Below are 18,922 nucleotides of genomic sequence, written 5' to 3'. Positions count from 1 at the left end.
ACTCACTGCGGGTCACTTCACATTTCAGTAGTTGACTGTAATGAAATTGAACTGAATGAAATCATTTGTTTAAAAATGATGGTATCGTAATGATTGTAAAAAGCAACTTCATAAACTCAAAAGAAAAAAAACTAGGGTATACCCTATCAGAATTTAGTTTATTGAATGTCTTCACTGGATGGAGAATGTGGAATGCTATGTACTGCAGGCTTTTCATTGGGATTGGTAGTAAGGAAGGTAAGAAGACGAATCAGTTTTACAGAAACTTGGTTCAGTTTATTGATTCAATACTCAGCAGTGTACTTACTGGTAAATCATCTAATAATCAGAATGTTAATAAAAATTTCTCTACTCAATAATATGGATAATTATTGCAACATCATTCTCTCCTAGTCTCACACACACACACATCTCATCTCCCATTCACACCTATCATAGAAATTTATTGACATTACTATTTCTTTACAAATTAATAATTAATTGTACAACACAAGTATCACAGCAAAATCTGTATCGCTCACGACCACCGTGTTGGAAGGCTGACACCCACTAACAAACACTTCATTTCTCCAACTGCAAATGCTGTCCATGATTCCCAATTGGCTATGGTTCAACACTATGGTAATTTATGTCGCATCACAATAGAGGCAAATTTTTCAGTTAATAAGACAAAATCTGATAAGAGACAATACTTGAACCCAACTGAGGCTTTAAACAGCTGTGACAAAATTGGTATTGACAGTGCAGAGAAAGCACTTAATGAAACCAAATACTTCCTGAGGAAACGCCAATCTGAATCCACAAAAAATTTCATCAGCATTGCACCTATCAATCACAAGAACCATACACAATTTGAATCATGATTTAAAATCCACTAATGACAGTGTTAGTGTCATGTCTCGGCGAGCAAGAACTAATTGAGCACGAAGAAGGCTGTTCTTCTTGCTTATTTGTTTATGGCACAAGAATGCATAATTAGTACTCTACAAATTCCTCCCTTAGCACTTACACACTACATCCCTTTTGACATCACAGCCAGTGAATGCACTTTGCAAACTGTTGTTACCTATTGCTATGACCGAACACACAAACACCGAGATAAAGAAAAACAGATGCTTGACACTAATAGCTTTAGACTATGGCCGGTTTTCAACCACATTTGAACTATTGGAGAAATGAACTGCATCGATCTGTCATGAGAACACTATAAACGTCATAAACCTATTCATGACAATTAAAATATGACGTATATATCCTGAGCTAAAACAATAAATACCGAAATACGATATTTTTTTTAGTGAAACAACCACGGACGCTTTTAAGTGTGGGCTACAAGGACCGGTTCTTTGTGTTCTTTGAGTACGGAGACCGGCGCGCGAAAGGACTAGAAGTACAATACGGCGGTACTGACTTGAGCCAACATTGTATGCTTTGACATGAGCCTTCATAAAGATTACTGACTGAAAAAAGGATTAGATTTTGAATTTCTTTCTTCGAACACAAAGAAAATGACATAAATAGTATAGCATACAAGGGCACCGTATGGATGCTTTGGGCATCAACTCTAAACACTAAGCACATCGCTAGTCTCCGCACAAAAAACTTCAACTATAACATATAATTATATATATATTTATGTTTTTAATATATGTGTGTGTATATATATAAATAATATATATAACACAACTATTTACATAGAGCTACTCCAAGAACACAAAGAACCGTTTTGTTTGTTTTACCTACAAATGAAAGGGACATTCCACAACCATTGATTTTGAAATCAGAAGTAAATAAGTCATCACAATGGCTTGGTAAGTAAATGTTACCTGGGACATATTTTGAGGTCACAGGAAACTTATTATATCTTTGCTGCGCCTAATATGTGAATGATTTAAAATTAAGTAAACAACAACAAAAAATGAGTATAAGAATGGACACAATTGTAGTTCAATAGATTTAAGTTACGTCATTTCATGTAAATGAGATCATAAGTGATTTCCAATTAAGTAATCCATATCCATTGCTGATGCATCACTCCTACTTGCAGAAATATTTGGTAGAATTTAGCCATTACTAATTTAGTTAGTTTCAAACCAAGAAGAACTGCCCTTTCTTTACTCACAGAGAGCAAATGAAAGAAAAACTGAAACTGTAAATAAAAATTTGTGGTTGAAACAGCAGCAAAGTAAATGAGGGAACTTGTAAAGATTAAATCATTGGTTTCCACAAATATACCACTGCCAGCTGTTGGCCAACAAACACTGAACATTCGATTTCTCCTACATGAGTTACGTCCAGTTTGCCTTTTTAAAAAAAATATAGTCTCACTTCTTACATGTTACTGTACTTTTGGGTATACAAAATAATTTTGGAGAGTGCAAATTAAAATATTAATGTCTGATTGCCATATGGCCTCAACAGTAACTTCCATGGCATTCAATCCTTAACTAAACAAGAAAAACATAAGCCAGTGAGTGAGATAATTTAAACTTAAGAGAATGATTGAGCGCACAGCAGACTTTTGAGTGATCAGTTTTTCCTTAGAGGAAAAGACTGTGACTTCTTCAAAAGCTTAAAAACAAATTAAGACATATCAAAATATTCTGCAAGCGGTATGAAAACTGATCAGTCAAATAATATGATAAGAGCTGCAGAAGAGAATGCAGTGGCTATGAACATTGTCTCAAAGCTTTTCTACATTTTTCTTCAGGTACCAGAAAATTAAATAAATTCAAATAGAAGGCAACAATACAAGGCAAGATCACTTCAATCCCAAAATATTTCTGAGACCACGCAAATCACATATATCATGGACTTCCTCCCAAATACAGGCATGTTGTGAAGTATGATCAACACAACAAATTAAAAACATATACCCGGCAAGATAAAAGTCAGTCCAGTATGAGTATGTTTAACAAGTTGGGGCATCCCCCCTCACAACCTCTGCACTTAACAAGACGACTTTGCTTTCACTGACAGGTAGCGCAGCTCAACAACATTAATTCTTAAAAATCTAGAAACGAGAAAGAAAATTAGAACATCCTTTACTATGAAACAATAAGGTTGGAATTTGATTTTATAGAAAAAAAAGCAGGTACTTTGTTTTAAAGAGTGTTTTGGGCGTTGGCCCGAATGCAGCCGCTCCTACGTGCCCACGAGGACATGCATTAAAGAGTCTAGTTCGCCCTCGCCAGCGTGGTTCACATTGGCGACAGGTGCACAGGGTCCGCAAGGCCCACAGGGGACGCTCTTCAGCAAGTCGTCCGCACTCAGCGGGGTCAGCTTCCACGACGGCAAGAAATCGTCGAACTCGTGGCCGAGGTCCTCGTCACCGAGGAGCCCCAGCGAGTCGGAGTTGGAGTGGCCCGAGGACGCGGGGGAGGGCGGGGAGGGGGAGGGCGTCGGCGACGCGGGGAAGAGCTCGTTGTTGTTGAGCGGGTCCAGATCTGACTGCGAGGACAGCGACAGCACCGAGCCCCAGTTGATGCCGCGGGTCGTGTCGTCGTCGCCGAGGCCAGAATCACTGTCGCAGCCCGGATGGGCCGGACTGGGGAAGGGCGTTGGCCGCAGGGGGGCGGTCAGGGTGGTCAGCTCTCGGAAGTTCTGCTCGTACGCCGTGGGCTCAGGCACCCGGTACGGCGTGGCGGGGGGGTAGCCGTGGCCGTTGCCGGGCACGCCGAGGGGCGCCTCCACAAACTGCTGGTGGTAGGCGTGGGGCGGCAGCGGCCCGGGGCCCGCCACCACGGCCTGGGGTTGCTGGGGCTGCTGGGGCTGGTTGGCGTTGTGCTGCACGGGGCTGGCGGCCTGCGGGCACGGACCGCACTGCTCCCGCGCGTTGCCCGCGTTGCCCATGCCGCCGTGCTGCGCAGGCTGCGCAGCCTGCGCCGGCGAGTTGAAGAAGCAGCCGTCCTGCTCCATCTCGCGCTCCAGCAGCCGCAGCGTGTTGCAGATGAGCACGGAGCGGCGGAGGGAAGGGTCAGAAAACTGGCGGTAGCGACCCAGCTTGCACATGGACAGGTTGAGCACGGCCAGGCGTCGCTGGCGGTAGCACGAGCCCGGTCCACCCGGGCCCGGCCCCCGCGAGCACCAACTAGTCCGACTGCCGTCACAACACTTGGCCATTTGGTTCACGTGGTTGACACTATTCACAGGGTAACTGCTGCCTAGGTCCAGGTACGATTTGCCATTCTCGTCACACCGAATGGTCTGCTGCTGCTGCGGGCCGGGCGCCACGGGTTGCGGCGGCGGCGTCTGGGGCGGGGCGGCGGCACCGCGTTGGGGCCGTGCACGGTCACCACGTCCTGGCGGTAGTACCCCGCCGGTGCCGGGGGCGATGGCTGAGGGCCGGGACCAGGCCCCCAGTACCCATTGGCGCGGTGGTAGCGGTACTGGTAGCCCTGGTCGTACTGCGGGGCCGTCGTGTAGCCCATCTGGTAGCTCCTCCCCGCGGGTAGGTAGGCCTCGTCGCCCTCCTCCACGTCGTCCTCCTCGTCCTCCTCATCGCTATCGTCCGCCGTGTCAGACAGGAGCGACGTCGCCAGGGCGGCGGACGTTGAGTCCACGCCCCAGTCGTCGGCGTCGGGGGCCTCCGTCCGGACCACCTTGGCTTGCGGCCGCGGCGCCCAGTCGCCGTCCTCGGCGTCGGCACCACCCCCGCCGTCCTCGAGTTTCCGTTTGGTGGCGGTGGCCTGGAGTCCCATCATTACCGGGGTCTGCAACACAAGAGAGCAAAGGGTTAGACAAGGTGCTGACGTGAGCGGCAAGCCCACCACAAGCAGGGCGTTATCTCGACGATAAGCTTCGGCCGCCACACTGGACAAGGCCGCGCCGCCGCGCTCTGCTGCACCAAACGAGGCGCCAGAACTCTCGGAACGCCACCCGAGACGCCGACAGCGGAGTTCAAGTAAGGGACGGTGCCATGCCATGCCGCATCCCCCGTCGCCTTGTCGGGTTCAAGTGCGCGACAACAGATTGATGCAGTATGCAGTGGGTGAAGGCCGGCGTGGCTAATGCGAGTGAGTGAGACAGAGTGTCAACAACACGGGCACGCGTGCACGGCCGGCATCGCGAGGCAGGACACGTACTCATGTGTCTCGTCTGTGACGTCACCGCGGCGGGGCACGGCGGGGCAGCCCGAGCAGCCAGCTCCCTAAAGCATTCAAGCTGAGCCCAGACAGACGCGGTCGACCCGCTCGCCACGCGATACGGATACGGCACCACGGCGGCTTCAGGCCGAACAGCTGATTGTCTGATGGCGATCACTTGTTCTGCCCGCCCCGCCCCGCCCGAGCGCGTGGCCTACGATTTATGGCAGGATCGCCATAATTCCTGCCGGCTGGGCGGGCGGGGCGGGGCGCGTGCCGCGCGAGCCGAGGTGCCAAAATAGCGGTTGTGGTCCATCTCTCTCGGTAGGGGCTTGAACGGGCGGCGGGCGGCCGGGCGGCGCGTGGTGATTCCTTTGAATACCCGCTCGATAAGCATCGAGACGCCTACGCCAAACGACCTGCCACAACGAGGCGTAAGCAGAGCACGCCGGGCCGGGGCGACGCGGAGGGTCAATGGAGGCGATGAATGGCCCCGCCGAGCCCCGCGCCTCGCCGCCCCGCGCAGCCCCGCCCCGCGCCGCCACACTCCATTGACGACGCGTCTAATGGCCGCAGTTTGTGACGTCACGTCGCTCAGCTGATACGGTTTCAGGAAACGTGCCCAACAGCAATAATAAAAACAAAGACAGGTGTGTGAGTACGGTGTACGTGCGGCCGCGTCGCGACACAGTGCAACGCGGTGCCGCCCGGGCGGCGCACGGCGCGCTGTTCACTGCGTCTCGGGGAACGTGCGCTGGTTGCTGGTCCAAGCAGTGTGTCACACAGCACGGCCGCGACTCCTCTCGCGCGTGCGTCCTGCAAAAACTGACCGAGCAGCCAGTCTTGCACACCGTAGTCAGTCAGTATCGCGAGTCCACGCTCTCGGTGCAAACTCGGCAAGAAATACACGTCCTTTATTCCGGTCAACAAAGACGACGAGATTGCGTTATTTTGTTCGAGACACATTTTTTATTTTTCTCCCTGGCTTTCGTTCATTTTGCTCTCCAGCGAATATTCTCCAGGATGGCGCTCCGCTCGGCGCTCGGCTCGGCGATGCCCCTGCAGGGGAGGCAGCGGAGCTGAGCCAGCGTCAGGCATGCGGCATGGCGCGGACCCCGCCTCCCCCCGCCTCCTTCGTCTCACCGCCCTGCCCTCTCGCCCTCTCTTTCCTCTCGCATTCTCTCTCTCTCCCTCGTCCTCCCGCCGCCAGCCCCGCCAGCCGCCCGGCCGTCCGCCGCGCCGCCCGCCTGTCTGCAGCCGTCCCCGTCCCCGTCCTCCACAGAACGAGTTTGTGGAATGAGCGTCTGCTGGCTCGGCTGGACTGCCAGCTTGCCTGGACGGCGTTGCTGTTGCCTGCCAGGACTGCCTTGCCTGCCGGAGTGCCGCGCCGAGCAGCGCGCCGAGCAGCCCCCACATGCCTAGCCTCCAGGTGGCCAAGCCTCCCCTAAAGGAGCACAGCTGGCCGGGGCGATGGGCGGGGTGCGGGGTCGCCCTGCCGCGCGGGCCTCGGAGGCCTTGGCGCTCATCTTCACCTCCAAATGCCATCAGCTGAGCGGAATGGCGTGGAATAACAGGTGGCGCTGCCGCGGGTGGACGGCGAACCCGGGTCCGCAGCGCCGCTGCGACGGCGACGGCACGGCGCCGAGCTTGGCTGGAGTCCGGGACACTTGGGTCCGGACCCGTAACCTTGACGGCCAAGGTTTGCCGCGCGCTAGACACGGAAACGGGCGTCTCGAGGCGCGGTCCGAACCGTTCCAGGACGTCCAGGACTCGCAGGACTTCCTGAAGCCAACGGCTTGCCACCCTGCGAACCGCAAGCCGCGAGGGTGGCGACTGTAAGCCTGCGCTCCGCCGCGCCGAATTTGCCAGCCGGCCGAAGGCCGAAGTCCGCACCGCGGGACAGTGCTTTTGTCGCTGTCTCTCTCGCACCCCTATCGGACGCCCCATAAGCGAGAGAGAGACAGAACGACGAGCCGGCAGAGGGAGGCCTTCTCCTCCGGCACGGCGCGCACGCAGACAGAGACAGGCACTGCAAGGAGGCACATCGGAACATCCGGCCTCCTCCGTCCCACTTCGCAGGAACGCACTGCGAGAGGGACGGAGAACGCCGTCCAGCCTGGCACACTGCACGGGTGGGACAGAGAGGGACGCCGGGCTGCGCCGGGCCGGGGCCGCGCTGTGCCTGGCTGGGCCTCGCTGGGGCTGAGCCGGACGTCGGCCCCTACCCGTGTGCCGTGCTTTCCCGTGCTCTCGGAACAGCCACGGCGGCCAGCTCGGCCAGCTCAGCGAGAACCTTTGTGTTCTTCAGCTCCCCTCCCCGCCCCCTGGAGCGGCCAGACGGAGCTGGCGGCGGCCAAGCAGGCAGGCAGCCAGGCAGCCAGGCCAGCCGGCAGGCCGGCTCATCTGACAGCTCCACTCCATTCCACTCCTCCCCCCGCCCGCCTGCCCGCCGTCTGCCCCGCACCATCCCGGACCCCAGGCCGCCGCGCCGCCGACAAGCACACGAAGCACAGCACCAAGCTGCTCGGCGGGCAGGAGAACGGGCAGGGCAGGCAGGGAACGTTCCGTCTGACTGTCGCAACAAAGGCGAGGGCCCTGCCCCGCCTCTCCTGCCCTCGCGCGTTCTGCCAGCTGGAAACCATCGAAATTTTCCGCAGCAAATTTCCACCAGCAAAATTTATTACTGCAAATTTCTAAATATTTGCAGAGGGCTGCCCGTGTCACATCTAGAATTGAAGCGAAAGGGGAGGCGCGGGTGACCTCAACGCGTGGGGGCTCGTGGCGCCGAGTCACGTAGGCCCACTGGAAGGCCCGCGGCACTGCAAGCACTCCCGCGGCAGGGCAGACCGTGACGGCGGCACGGCGGCGGCAGGTTCCGAAAGACTTCCCCCGTCCGGCCACGGCTTGGCTACGGCTTGGCCACGGCCAGGGCGGTGCAGGGTGGAGGCTGGCGAGTGCGTCACTTCCCCGGCAGAGCCTTGCCCGCCTTGAACGCGCCAGACACAGCAGGTCACCCCCGCGGCCGCGGGTCGCGAACCCCCACTAAAGCGGGAGGGTTTGAACGTCCAGTCTACCGATACACTGCCTCATCATCACGGCCGGCGGAATGGCGCCACTATCGGATTGGACGAGTCGAACAGGGGGAAAGGTAAGCATTATTAGAGATGCGTTCAATAGTAATGAACAGGGGCAGCATTCGGCACCGGAACATGAACCGAAATAGCGCAAGCGGTAGTGGAGGCGTCCCCTATACTATCCCTAGCTGTCAGTTGTTTCCCCTCCCTCCCCCTCCCTCCCTGCCGTCGTCCCAACCCTCCTAGAGCTCCTCAACTCCCCAACCCATCCCTCGCTCGACCCAGCCAGCCCAGGCAGCCCAGCCCGGCCCGTCCCCTCCGTATTTCACAACCCTATTCCCCTACAAGAGCCGCCCTACCCCGCCGGGCTGCCTGCCTCGCCCTGCCTCGCCCTGCCTCCCCTCACTCCATCCGCCCATCCTCGATCGTTGGGGTTCCCCTTGGCTCCCCTCCCCGTATTTCCATTTGGAAGCGAGAGAGAGGGAGGGAGAGGGTCGAACGCCCGGCGGCCGTGTCGCGTGGGGAGCAGAAATGGGGAGGAGGGTGGTGCCGTGGGGCCGTGGGGAGAGAGGGGCGGTAGAAGGGGATTTTCAAACTTTCGAACAAACTTCACCACCCCCAACATCGCAACAAACAGGATCAACTTTCGGATCATTTCCTCCCGCGCCGCGCCGTTTGGGTGTTTTCCGTCCCATTTTTATTTTAGGTCCTTTTCTCTAGCTGGTAACATCAACAGAGAAAAATGTGAACAAGAAAATAATCCAAAAGAAGCACACGCCGCTCGCCGGGCAGCGAAAAACTTGGGTGCACGAATACGGCGAGGGAGCAAAAGAACATAAAGAGACAGAGAGAGGGAAAGAGAGAGACGGAGGTAACAGCGGGAGAGGCAGAAAGAGAAAAAGGAGAGAGACAGGGCGAGCCCGCGCCGAAGCACGGTGGAGCTCGCAGCGCAGCGCTGGGAGAAGCGTGGGGAGTGGGAGTGAGAGTGGGAGTGGGAAGACCGTGGAGGCCGTGGACATTGTGGGAGTGGAGGGGAGCCAGCCAGCCCGCCAGCCCGGCCCGAGCTGCGAGGCGGACGGGACGCCACCGGGGCGGGGCGGGGCGGGGTGTAGGAGGGTGGGGCCGCGCAGGGCCGCGCAGGGCGGGGCGGGCGGCGCGGGGTGAGGGGAAGGGGGACCCTCATACCCAACCCACCAGCCCTCCTGCCCCAGCCCCCGCCCTGCCTCGGTCGACAGCGCTGAGCCAGCGCGAGCAGTGCGAGCGAGAGAGACGGAGATACTCTGAATTTTCCCTTTGACTTTATACACCAGCCAGCACGGGCTCAGCTCGCGCGCGCGTATATATAATATATATTGGAATGCGTAAGAACGCGGCAGACTTCTAATCTGTCGAATTCAACCTTGGCCGAATTTGCAGCAACTGGGAAATGGAGCGCTTGTGGGTGGCCGCGTTCCGAGGGACAAAGTACCCGAGACCTCGGCGACGACGAGACGTGACACCGCCGGCCTCGGCCGCGGTGTCCGCTGCTCCGTGCGCACGCAGCTCTCCGACGGCGACGTGCGCACCACGGTGGCACCACAGGGGTGGCACCGGTACGGCGACTCCGTGACCACGACGGCAACCATCATCAGCCTTCGGCCGCCGGTAGACGACACCTCGTTGTTGGGTTGACTGACACTCCTGCCCCGCACCGCTTCGCACCCCATCAGCTGACCGACGAGACGATCCGGCAATAAAAGTGACCTAGGACGAAACAGCGGCGTGTTTGATGAGGTCGGGACGACGCCACCGCCACACCGCCAGGCAGCCGGCCGGTGCGAGGCAGTGCGAGGCGACCTTGCGACCGCTAATCCACCCCATTGTAAATCCTGTCAGCGCGAGGCGCGAACACCGGCCGCCACCACGGCCGCCGGCCCGCCAGCTGACAGGTGCATTGTTTTATGAACGGGGGTAGTTTGACATTGTCCCCACCACGACGGCGAACCGAGTGCCGGCCGCGCGGGCCGAAATGCCATTCGGCGGGGATTCGGGACACTTCGGGACGACCCGAAGAGCCGGCGGAATGCATCGGGCACGCAGTCTGCGGCGACGGGCGCTGGGCGACGTCGCGAGGGAAGGCTGGGAAGGCGACCGCGAGCGCCGGCGTCGTGGACACGTCGTGGACACGTCGTGGACAAGCAGAGGAGGGAAGTCACGGCAGGCTGTAGACGAGAGGCGTAGTTTTCGCCGCTGCCTCTCGCTCCTGCGCAGGATGCCTCATGAGTGCGAAAGAGACAGAGCAACGAAAACGACTCTCGCAATCAGACTGCTGCCGCTTCAAGAGTATTTGCGGATCGCTCTGAAGAAACTACAGAATTTTTATTTTCAAAATTCTCGTTCATTCTGCTTTGTTGAACGATGGATCGCCTGGTGTCTGCCAAATTGCAGCCCCGAGAAATTCAGTCTGGAGGACACGGCGAGAGGTGGGGACTGGCGAGAGCGAGCGAGTGAGAGAGAGACTCTGTTCCAGCACGTCTAGTGTAGGCTAGCGACCTCCTACAGCTCTGGCCCACCGGGCCCACCGGGCCCACCTGCCCGGGCCTACCAACCAGCCGACTCATGGGGACGACGGCCGACGGCCTCACGGCCCGGCCCGGCTCGACCCAGCCCGCCCTGTTCCCCCTCACCTTCCTGCCAGCCGTCGGGCTGGCTGCCGGGCTGCCCGCCTGTCTTCCCGCGCGCGGCGCGCACGGCCGGATGGTCTCGCCAGCACCGGCGGCCGGATCCAGAGGGGAGGAGAAAAATAAAACGGAAAACGTCCCCAGCAGATGAAAAAGGGAACCAGCTGAGTTCAAAACGCAACGCCCACGTCGCGGTGTCTCGGCATGGGGCGTGCCGGGGGCGGCAGGCGACTGAGGGGTGCGTGGCGACCCTATTGTCCAGGAGTATGGAGCGCCGGCAGCGGTATCCAGAGCGCGAGCCGGCCAGCCAGGGCGGCCAGGACCGCGGGCCTCATCAGCTGATCGTCTCGGGCGTCGCGGGGCGTCGCGGGGCGTCGCGGGGCGTCGCGCCATTGTGGCGTCCTTCCCCTGGCGCCGCGCCGCGCGTCTGGCGTAAAAACATACAGTGCCGGGCCGGGCGCCGAGCGCGAGGCCTAGAGCCCCCCGTATCGGCGATACGCCGCATCGAAGCGCTCTGCGCCGAGTGGGAGGGGGACGCAAGGAAGCGGTGAGCCCCGCGTACCTACTCCAGCCATGTGTTGACACTAACAACAATTGCAGCGCTACTCCGCGCTGCGTCGAGGGAAGTTCCCCAAGACCGGACGGGTCTTCGGCAGCCTTGGGCGGAGGGCCTTGGCGGGCTCGCCGAACTGCACACCCTCTGGTGGCCGTGGTCTCCGCACAGGGGCAGGGGCACCACCACCGCCAGGGGTACGCCGTTCCGACGGGCAGGGGCGGTTTCAACATTGTTGCGACCGCCACGCAACTTGAGATGTGGCAACAATGGCGGAGCAACAGGCATGGGGCCGCGGCACAGCGGGCACAGCCTGGGCACAGCGCGGGGTTTATGTAAGTCGGCGGCAGCAAGTTACGGCGAAGCGACTGTAGCCGCGGTGCCTCGGCGGTGCCTCGGCTGGCCGCGCAAGTCGAGGGGCCCAACAGCCATTGGCAGGCCTGAGGCTGCCCGAGGCCCCTGGCTGGCTGGCGCACTCGGCGCGCTGCGGCTCGGCGCGGCCCGGTCTGTCTCACGGTACGAACGCTAGCGGCGCGGCGCGCAGCACGGCGTAGCGGCGCTCCAACGAGCTGTCTGCTGGCCGAGGGGTACCGTGGGGTACCGAGGGTCTCCGCCAGCCTGCCCGCGCTAGGCCCTGCTAGAGGCCCTGCTAGGTAGGCCGCACCCCCTTGGGTACTTTCTAGTCTGGCTCTGGGGCAAGGAGTATTTTTGTCGCGAGTTTACTTCCAAGGCGCGCGGATCTCGGCCCCCTGCAGCACTCTGGCCGCTAAGGCCGGGTTATGCGTTACTGAGGAACAAAAAGATAATAATATTGAGTTAATGAAAAATCAACTACAAAAATGGCAAATCTTAAGAATGAGTAATTAAATTGATAGAGAAACGGCTCGAGCAAAAAGTAAAATATGATCCGAGCAATACCTCAGTTTACACGAAACGGCACTCACGACCAGAGACAGTGCAGAAAATTTGATTAAATCAGAGATCCACAAAAATGAGCAGATATACAATTGCGATGCACAGAGAACGACATTGTTACTTTCACGAAACGAGGTAGGGCGGGAATAGCCGAAATTTCCACCACCCCCTTCCCTTCCCTTCCCTCCCCCGCCCACTCGCGGTCCTTTTTTTCCCCGCCGGCACCAAACTTTTTCATCCCCAACATTCTCTCCCCTTTCTGTCCCTCGGAAATACTCCCTCACCCTTGGTCCCTCTCGCTCCCTCCCTCCCACCCACCCTCTGTAAATCTAATACCATTATTTTACCCCTCCCTCCCACCCCCAGTTCCATTGCCTCTCGCACGCGGCCACCACCGCTGCCGCCGCGCCGGGGGTGGGAGTGGCAGTCGGTGGGAGGGTGGCGGAAAGGGGCCTCAGAGGAAGGGGAGCGGCAGGGCCCGAAGGCCCGAAGGCCCGAAGGCCCGAAGGCCCGGCCGCAGCGCACCAGCAACTTGGCGTAGCGGAGCGCGGAGGTGGAGCCTCGGGGTTCCGCCGCTAGATGGCGAACCCAGCGCCGTGCCGCGCTGCAGCGCCCAACCCCGCCCGGCCCAGCAGCACTGGGCGGAGAGGAGCGGAGAGCCCCCTCTCCCTGCCAGCTCCGCGCAGCACTTTGAATCACCGCGCCACGGCGCCGCGACCGAGTCTTCGGGGCTGCCAACTAAAAAGCCGTGGCGCCGCAGTACCGCCAACTTAAAAGCAGTGGCGCCACAGGGCGGCCAACTGGCCAACTGGCCCGTGACGGGGGAGCGCCGGACCAAACACAAATAACAAGACAAGGCGTTCAGCACGAGCAATGTCAAACCAAGTGGAGGTAGTTTCACACACAGTAAGGCAAAGGTGTAATGGCAAACTTAACCGAAAAGGGATCGAGAACCGAGACATACCCAGTTCAAGATGCAGCGAGCCGCGCTGGATCGACAGGTCGCATCATTCGCCGATTCCAGGTCCCGTCTTTACCTGCAAAAACGACAAGCCAGCGTTAGGGCATAACGTGTCACGAGTACGCTGTAGTACGCGGTCGGGTTCAAGGGGGACACGGCCGATATCGGCACACATGCAGCAACGCCTCGGTGCACATTCCTCAACGTTTCGCTCAATTTGCCGGTCCGATTTCCAATCTCCAACCCCAACCCCCGAGCATCGACGCCAGCTGGTGAGAGGGAACGACGGGGAGCTTTTTTTTCGCCGTTCTGGGCGCGCGGACCGCGGCACCACCACGGCACCGCGGCGTCCTCGGGCAGCACAGACTCCGCCAGCCGCGCCACGCCGGGCCACGCCTACCGCGGGGCACTCTCCGGTCGCGCCAAGAAGCCAGGGGCAGCCAGGGGCCCCGTACCGGATCGGGCAGCCTTAGGGCAGCCAGGCGGCGCGGCCAACGCCCGGCGGGTAGGCAGGCCCGTGGCGCTGCCCTGCACCGCGGGCAAGTGCAAACGCCGTGCTCCTCCAACGTTTCCCCTCAACTCGTCGCTCTGGACGTCCACGTCCAGCGCGGCGAACGCCACCGCCATTCCATGAAGCTCAACAGCAGCGCATCTTCAGCGAGATTGCGGCGCACTGCGCACTCCCAGTGCCCTGATACTGTCGCGCACTGGCCGGCCGCTCGGCCTTGTGCATCATCCCACATAGTGCGACCCGTTGCGAGTTTTCCAGGGAGCCCCACGCACCTCGGCGCGGCCAGTCGTCGGGGCTTCGGGGCTCGGGGCCCCCGCCGTGGTTGGCTGGCCTGCCTGCGCTACACCAGCCAGCCACGCCGACCAAGACTCGGCGCGGCTACGCGGCTACGCGGCCAACCTCGCCTCGCGCTTGCGTCTCGCCCGGTCTCGCCTTGCGCCGTGCCTCGCGGCCGCTGCCTGCTCAAGCTGCCTGCGCCACTCGACTGGTCTGGCCGGCTGGCTCGGCCCTGAGCGCGCGTGTGCCTCTACGGCTCCCACAGCCTCTTTTCGTTGCGCAGATACGGTTTCGTAAATTTACACCGAGGTGCGAGCCTCTGCCAATAGTCACTGGGCAGTTCGATAGACTGCCCCCTCAGCGACACCACACGGCCAGGGTGGAGGCTCCGCGCTCGGGCCAGCCCAGCCAGCCCGTCACCCCGTCAGCGTGGACAGAGCGCCCGGCGCGCGTCAGGAAATCGTCGATACTCCGCGCTTTGCGACGCTCGTGAGCCGAGTACGGAGTATCTGCACGAGCCAGCCGCGAGCCGCGCGCAGAGCGGGCAGAGACAGGCGGCAGGGCCACGCCGTCAGCCCGTCACTCGGCCGGGGAGTGGCGGGGCGCGGCGACAGACTGGGCGCCAGCAAGCCAGCGTCTAACTATAGCGGCTGGCAGGGAAGGCACGGCGGCGTCCCTCCACCAACCGGACGCCCCAGCACGTCACCAACAACACCCTCCTCCTGCTCGTGCGGCCCCTGCGGCCCAAACCGACGCCCTGTACACTGACAGACCAGCGCGCCCAAATTTACTGGCACGAGGGACGGCGCCGCCTTCAACTTGTGCGCGGCGTCGGTGCCGTCGGTGCGCCCGAGAGCGCCCCATTGTCCACCCGTTTGACCCGCATTCATGTTTTCGTTTCGGCCGCGTGCGTGCGAGGCTGCGAGCACGGCGCAGCACGGCGCCGGGGCGTCAGAGCACCCACGTGGCGCGGAGCACGCCGTCGTGCCGCCAAGTACGGTCTAGCACCACGTGCCGAGGGAAGAACAAGAAGGGTGGCCTACCGGCCGGGCGCAGCGCCGCAGCCCCACGACCAGGGCGAGTGCCATTCGGCGTAGGCTGGCGGGCAGGAGGACGGCGAGGCCCCGGCGGCGATAACCGCGCCGAGTCGAGGCGACTGACAGTGACGACACGGCGGGGACGGCGCGGACGGCGGGCCGGGGCCGTGTGCGGGGCGTGCGGCGGGAACGGTCTGGGCTGATAGCAGTGATAGTGCGCCCAGAGGACGGCGCGGCGCGCGGCGCGGACTTTTCGCCATCTTCGTCGGAGGGAAGGCACCCGAGGGGAGGGGTGGACCCCGGGTGGAACTACCCCCAGCCTCCGCAGCCTCCGCGGCACGGTACCCGCCCGGCCAGCCAGGCCGCTGGGCTCGCTAAGGGGTAGCCACAATCACGATGTTGGGACAGACAACTCCAGTCGAAACCTAGCCTTTCGAGACGAGAGTGAGGGGATGAAGTACTGCATCCCCGGCCATGTCGTCATAATTGAGCCCCCTTCACCACAGCGAGGCTGCTTTGCGATCACGCCGAGTCGGCCCCCTCGGTGTGCCCAGGCCGCCCTGCCGCCCTGGCCTCGAGGGGCGTAGGGGTGCGTAGGGGTGGAACGCACCCCGTGGGTGGCGGCAGCGCGGCCACAGCGTTTCGAGGAACAGGGGACGCAGCCAGCGCACTCATTCCGAACAGTGCCTTGGTCGCTCGCGCTCTCTCGCTCTCACGGGCAGAGGGTGCGAGAGAGAGCGGCGAGGCACGGTTCGGAACCAGCCCGCAGCCAGCGCATTGTCAGGGTGCAGCGCGGGTCGCTGCGCTGCCTGCGCTGCGCTCCGCAGGCTGGGCTCCACCACCACGCCTGCATACCTGAGTCCCGGCTTGCCTACCTGCGCGGCTGGGCCGTGCTGGGCCGCGCTGGGCCGGGGCCGGCCGGTCCCTCCAGTCCCTCGGCCCGCAAGCTCCCCGTGCTCCCCGGCGGGGCGGACGGGCGGGCACCGGCCGGGCCGTCCCCAGGTTCCCCAGGCAGGCCAAGCTAGGCGAGGCCAGCAACAGCAAGAACCCCCCGGCTCGGCTTAGACGAGGAACAGAAAAAAGGTGACGACCGTCCTCATCATCTTGCTCCCCCCCTCCCCCCCCCACAGCCTCCAAATCCTCCCCCGCATCCACCTGTGCAGCGGTTCTACGCGGGCTGTCAAACGCAGGGCTGACACGTCAGGGGAGAAATAAATGCGTGAGAAACAATTTGGGCCGCACCCTCCGCAATCATAGGCACACATCACGGCGATGACAACAAATTTTGAAACAAGAGGAAAGTTTTCGACGTGCACAATTTTCAGTCTAGATTCAACAAAAAGCGCCCCGATGAAAAATTGGGGTGTTTTGTCCGACCCGGGTGCAACACGGCGCAGCGCTCCAAGTGCTGGCCGTGCTGGCCGCGGGCGTGTGCTGCCCAGCGCTGCCGTGCCCCTGGCGAGGTAGGCCGCCAGCACCAAAGTCCAGTGCGCCTCGTCTCGTCTGCCTCGTCGCGCTGCTCTGCGTTGCTTAGCAACCGGCAGACGCGTCTCAAGATGCACCGTGACGCCCGCTGCGCCCGCCGTAATAGCATTGAACGCGGCAACGCGGCGGGCCCAGTGCATCACGGGCCGCCGAGGCCTGTTTCAGAAGACAACGTCACTCGACGGGGCAAGTACAGTATTTCAGCCGAAGCGATTTCTTTTCGAAATCGACGGCGCCAATCCATCCACTTTCAGACCCAAGGGAGGGCCAAGGGTGTCTGAAGATTCACCAGCAATGTCGACTTGCTGTGACACAACTGTCAAAAAGTTTCAAAGTCGGGAGAAATATCCCAAATGTCAAGTCGACAAGCACTGGCCGGAGTGATGCTCGAAGTGTTGTGGCACTGGTCACCAGAGGACACACATCACTCAAAGAGTTCGCACCGTTTCTTGTATGCACTACACCATCACAACATAACCTCTCACACGACTCGTCTGCTGTAAGTCAGTCAGACAGAACTACACCAAATGTCCGCGACCAAACGGATGCGGCCACTGTCCACTTTTGCACTGACGCACTGTCTTCAAGTCACTGCACTTCCACTGATTGCTTCTTGTCACAAGAAACTTGAAATATCCAATGCCTCCGAGACGGATGACAGCACCTCGAAACTCACAATAATATCACGAAACAGCCTTCCACACCCGTGAAAAACGCACACAATTTGTGTCTCACTTTTCCTGGCATGCTTACCTGAACATCACACCACATTTCGGCTGTATTCAGCATTCAGAATAGTTGCGAAGAACTGCCGGGTAGACCATCTCAGCGCTGCCTCCTCACCGACGGTACGCAGGGACGTGTTCTCTCATGCCATGCACTAACTTCACTGTTCGCCATGGCGCGCTCAGCGCTCTGCCTGCGAAGCCCGCCCGCCCGGCAGCCTTCCTTCCTTCGCTGGAATTTCCCTGTGCCACTTCGGCCGGCGTTCGGGTCGAGCTCGGGCCGGCTTCGGCTCCCCTGCGCTCCCAGTTTACTTCAACCGCGCACGGCTCGGCTCGGCCAACCTCCGGTGCCCCCGGCTCGGCTCGCTCGGCTCGGCGGGTTCGGCTCGGCTCAGCCCGGCACCGTGCGGCCCCGGCAGCGCTGCTCCGCTCGGCTCGGCGCGGCTCGGCTCAGCTCGGCTGCGCTCGGCTGCGCCGACTCGGCTCGTCTGGGGCCGCCCATGGGCGCCAGCCGCCAGGCCGCCAGCGCCCAAGCCACCGGCCACCGCTGCAACACCACCGGCCCCGCTACGGCGCGCTGCGTCGCGACGCCCACCACCGCGCCGACGGCACCGGCGTCGCGGGGGCAGCGGTGGCAGCGGCGGCAGCGCCGCCCCTAGTCGCCCGACCGCCGCAGCAACCACTTTGACATAACATGATGGTGTAGCGAGGGGGTTGGGTTGCCAGCCCTGCCGGCCCCGCCGTCTCGGCCCCGCCTGGCTCCGCTAGTTCGCAGCCTTCTGCGCGCAAACACAGCGTTCTCTCGGCCCTCTGGATGGTTGCAGGCGTTTTCCAGCAGGCCGTGCCCCGTGCCGCGGTGGCTGCCGCGGTGGGTGCCGCGGTGGCCGGGGAGCCTCGCGGGGGGAGAGTTAGACCCGCGGGCCGCTAGGGCCCTGCGCTGCCTGGCCCGCCTGGCTCCGGCTGAACCGGACCCGGCCGCGGAGCTGCGTATGACTCGGCAACAATCGTTGGCAGCCCTGCAGGGAACTCTGCGGGGGGATGCCCAGCGCGCCCAGCGCCATGCCGCCCTGCGGCCCGTGCTTCCCGCGGACAGCGCGGCACTTGCGGCTGGTCAGCCGGTCAGCCTGGACCAGTACGCGACGCTCGCGGGGCGGCAAGCAAAGCCGAGGCAAAGCCAGGCACGGCGCGGGGGTCGCATCAAGAGAAAACCCAGGGGCATACCCCAGTCCACCCTGCCGATCTCACACCCCAAAGCATACACATCCCTGTGGCGTACCCATCACGTGCACAACGCATACCCACGGCACACCTCAGATAGCGACAACACCGACCGGCCACCAACCCCAGTCACGAGAAACCCGAGGTTGGGCAGGCCACACCGGTCGCAGAACGGTCGCAGCCCCGCCAAGGTGTACGAGCCCCGCAGGCCGCACCGCTCGGTTCTCGACCCGATGGGTGTTTCGCTCTCGCGGCTCTCGCGGCTCTCGCCATGCCGCGGCTCCGCGACGCTCCGCCGCTGGGCCGGCACGGCGGTACCGCGTATACAGGGCCCGCCGTTGGCTGGGCGCGCTGCGCTGTCAGTCACCTGCCAAAGCTGGTAGGGCGCACAGCTCGGCGCACGGCGCACATGCATGCCGGCCC

The 18,922-nt window shown here is 60.6% G+C and overlaps 1 protein-coding gene across 1 annotated transcript; it reads right to left on the bottom strand.

The window, feature by feature from the left end:
• Window positions 1-250: 250 nt before the first annotated feature.
• LOC117643852 lies at window positions 251-17,563 on the bottom strand. The gene is given in 3 exon segments (XM_034382970.1): window positions 251-4,262; window positions 4,265-4,712; window positions 17,310-17,563. Coding segments are annotated over 3 exon segments (1,602 nt in total). The 5' UTR covers window positions 17,346-17,563; the 3' UTR covers window positions 251-3,144.
• Window positions 17,564-18,922: the final 1,359 nt, after the last annotated feature.

This window comes from Thrips palmi, unplaced genomic scaffold (assembly GCF_012932325.1).
Source record: "Thrips palmi isolate BJ-2018 unplaced genomic scaffold, TpBJ-2018v1 HiC_scaffold_17, whole genome shotgun sequence".
Taxonomy (NCBI): Eukaryota; Metazoa; Arthropoda; class Insecta; order Thysanoptera; family Thripidae; genus Thrips; species Thrips palmi.
This window is presented reverse-complemented; position numbering and strand designations above follow the sequence as displayed.